General features: G+C 48.0%; 1 protein-coding gene across 1 annotated transcript; it reads right to left on the bottom strand.

Annotated features, from left to right (window-relative positions):
* Nucleotides 1–769: 769 nt before the first annotated feature.
* Nucleotides 770–1900, bottom strand: LOC308577669 (E3 ubiquitin-protein ligase RNF167-like). Its single transcript, XM_081178059.1, has one exon. It carries the CDS (start codon nt 1585–1587, stop codon nt 868–870), a length of 720 nt encoding a protein of 239 aa, XP_081034185.1. The 5' UTR covers nt 1588–1900; the 3' UTR covers nt 770–867.
* Nucleotides 1901–3800: the final 1900 nt, after the last annotated feature.

Raw genomic sequence — 3800 nt, 5'->3', positions numbered from 1 at the left:
TGCAGCCTGCATCTTTGCCAACCCAAAGATTGCCTGATCCTTTTCGTAAGGAAACAAATTACTTTTCTTTGTAAGTTGTTTGGAACCTTTTCTTTTCTTTTTCTCTTCTTTTTTTTAAGGCCAACCAATAGAGACTTGTTCGCTGTTATTTCTGAAGCTCTGTGAGTAAAGCGTTCACTTATTTGCATAGTGAAGTGTCTGTGATTTAATCTAGCATAGGTATTTTCGTGGGGAGCATTTGTTTAAAGGTGGGTGAGGACAGATGTAAATCTATCCAGGTTTAAATGTGCTGGGAGCAATTGCCAATGTGCTTAACTCTGTAACTGGAGAGTGGGAATCTCTCTTCCAAACTTCTCCATCAGTGGTTACTCCAACTCATGGATCATTTTGGCTACCCTTTTCCCAACTCTACCATATCCTTTTTGAGGCAAGGCAACTAGAATGACAGAAGAACATAAGTTAATTCTTAGAATTCTCTGTGATCAACACACACACACACACACAGAGAGAGAGAGAGAGAGAGAGAGAGAGAGAGAGAGAGAGAGATGCCTCAAAGTATAAGAATGGGAAGATTGTAGGATGATGGAACAGTTTGCGGGAAGGCTGATGGGAGATTTCCAAAATGACTATGTTTTGTGGGACTGATGAGAGATGTGGTCCAAAATGACTGTTTGGTGTGGCTAGTGGGAGGTGATCTGGAGGCCACCAGGTTGACAAAGAGCCATTCAGAGAATGGGGGGAAGTGAGGGAGAAGAAGCCTCAGAAGATCTCATTTGTGGACAATGTATTAATTTTGCAAGTTCGCCGAATAAAGTGCCTTGAGGAACATCTGTCTAGCTGCATGCTGGCTTCCGAACCCCAAAGTCATTAAAAGCAGCAGAGGACATACAAGGCCACCACCCAGATGACCAGGGTGAGGCCAAACAGGAGGTAATGGATGCCGTTGAACAAGTGGCAGCGCGTCGGCAGGCAAGGGAATGTCTGCTTCAGGAGGCCTTGCCTAAACCTTTGAGGATGTGATTGGCAGTTGGGCTCAGCATCCCAGCAGGACAGCCAATGGCATTCAGGGACGAGGATGATGTAAGCGGTTTGGTCATAATGGAAGATCCTTCTGAGCTGGGTGGAAGCCGACTCGCTGATGAACAAGGAAGGGATGCTGACCGACTCCTTCACGGCCTCGTTCTCACCCAACATGGTCACCAGAGCCTGCGAGTCAACGTTGTGCACGATGGCGGCATGGTACCCGGCTCGCTGGGCGTGAAGGACCTTAGTGGTGAAGGGGCAGTCGTACCTTTGGATGAGAGCGATGAAGGCAGTGGAGGAGCTGTTGGCCGGCGGCGGGGTGTCGATGGGTTGGCAGGCGTTGGCTGGCTTGGCTTCCACAAGGTGACCCAGAAGACCTTCGCGGTGGAGAGAAGGTCCAAAATGGGAAGGCAGGGCATCAAAATCTTGGCTGATGCCATTGTGGTTGTACACTGCGCGGATTAAGGCATCATTGGAAGGGATGCAGAGGAGCAGGACAGAGATCCCTGCGACCAGATGAACAGGAGGTTGAAGAGATATTAGGTGCATTCTTGCATAGATCATAGGTGGGTCTGTCTAAAGGTCTTTTCTGGGCAGTGGGAGCATCAATGTGGTAGTTCCTACTGGATCATCCATGAAACCGCGGCCAGGCAAGTGGAACAGGCCAAGCTCTTGGTGTTGAAGCACAGATGGCTGGACTTCCCCCAGAGCACCAGGGCTGCCTGATGAGTAAAAGCCTCCCCAGGACATTTGCCCAGAGGTCTTTGTGACCTCATGACCTCAGCCACCTACCTCAATCCACCTAGGATATGTATTAGATATGTCCTCCAAGGCAGCCAGGGATCTGCGCAACCCAGGGGCCCCACGAGCGCACATGGCCTTCAGCCCGATTTCAAAAGCCGTTCTGCACGTGGTCAGTTCAGACTTCTGGCAAGGGCGGCCCGCTCTTCCTGTGGTGTTAAGAGGGAGTGTTAATTGTTTCATTGCGAACTGAATGCCTGTACGTGTATTGCTAAAGGGAAACTGGAAAATTCCACTGAAGCTCTAACAGGTTGATGATTAACAGCCGATGTTCTCGGCTAGCTCTCCCGTAGTGTTTTGCTTTAGATCATGTGATTCAGGTATTCAGTAGCAAATCTCCATCTTGAAGGGAGTTGCCTGTTAGTTTTTCTCTGGAAGCCGCAGAGAACAAAGAATGTGATAAGGATCCATAGTCTTAGGTTGGATGCAGGCGATTGCAGGCTGGGGGGGGGGGGAGAGAGAGAGAGAGAGAGAGAGAGAGAGAGAGAGAGAGAGAGAGAGAGAGAGAGAGCACTGATTTCAGCTCTGACTGTAATAATAATAATACTAATAATAATACTAATAATAATAATAGGCTTATTGTAATGTTCTAATGTTTTAATGCTGAATTTTAATCAACTTGTTTTTATTATTGGTTGTTAGCCGCCCTGAGCCCAGTCTTGGCTGGGGAGGACGGGGTATAAATAAAATTTATTATTATTATTATTATTATTATTATTATTATTATTATTATTATTATTCTGCCCATTTAAGAAGATGGACCTATGCTTGAATATGCATATGCTTTTATGCCAGTGGTTTTCAACCACTGTGCCGTGGCACCCTGGGGTGCCTTGAATGGTGGTCAGGAGTGTCGCGGGCAACACTGGACTCTGACCCTCTTCCCTTCCCTCCCTCCTCTGATGCCCTCTTGCATCTCTGACTCCCAAGGGCTTGCGTGAGTGCTTGTTGCAGCAGCCCTGGCTACAAGCCCCGCAGGCGAATGGTGCCTCTGGGGCTGGCCAGGGGGTGCTGGGTGCCAGGGGCCGAGGCAAGCAAGCGGGCGAGGGAGCCCAGCCAGCCTGTCTACAAGCCCTTGCTGTTGGGAATGGAAGCCCAATGGGCGAGACAAGGGTGTAACATTAGCTGCCGTGTTGTTACTAAGAAGTTCTGTTTGTGACACTCTCAAGACATAGGACTATGCAGAAGGCAAGTTTGTTTGTTACACTTTTAAGACATAGGGCGAGGCAGAAGGAAGATGGCTTTGCCAACAGGAACTGGCACTGAAGTGGCATTGCCAACAGGAACTGTACATTGTAATTGTTGGACTTGACAATCTTTGGACTTTACAACAATAAAAACATATAGAAGGTTAAAAGTAATAGGATATGTTATTGCCACCAGGAACTGTGCTTTGCAATTTTTTGATATGACGATTACAGTTTTATTATATATAATGTTATGTTACTTTACGGGGATGCAGGTGGTGCTGTGGTCTAAACCACAGAGCTTAGGGCTTGCTGATCAGAAGGTTGGCGGTTCGAATCCCCGCGATGGGGTGAGCTCCCGTTGCTCGGTCCTGCTCCTGCCAACCTAGCAGTTCAAAAGCACGTCAAAATGCAATTAGATAAATAGGTACTGCTTCGGCGGGAAGGTAAACAGCGTTTCCGTGCGCTGCTCTGGTTCGCCAGAAGCGGCTTAGTCCTGCTGGCCACATGACCCGGAAGCTGTACGCCGGCTCCCTTGGCCAGTAAAGACAGATGAGCGTCGCAACCCCAGAGTCGGCCACGACTGGACCTAACAGTCAGGGGTCCCTTTACCTTTACCTCCCTTTGTGGCAGATATTAATGTTGCGCAGCTTGAAGCAATTGGGTGCACAAAAGCTACAATAAAAGGAAACCCATCAGCTTTGCTAATCAGAAATTCTTCAAAGCAAGTACAAAACAATCCATGATACACCCAGAGAATTGCATAAAGCAGAGGGTTTCAACCTTTTC

The sequence above is a fragment of the Podarcis bocagei genome (genome assembly GCF_964188305.1).
Source record: "Podarcis bocagei genome assembly, chromosome: 18".
NCBI lineage: Eukaryota > Metazoa > Chordata > Lepidosauria > Squamata > Lacertidae > Podarcis > Podarcis bocagei.
This window is presented reverse-complemented; position numbering and strand designations above follow the sequence as displayed.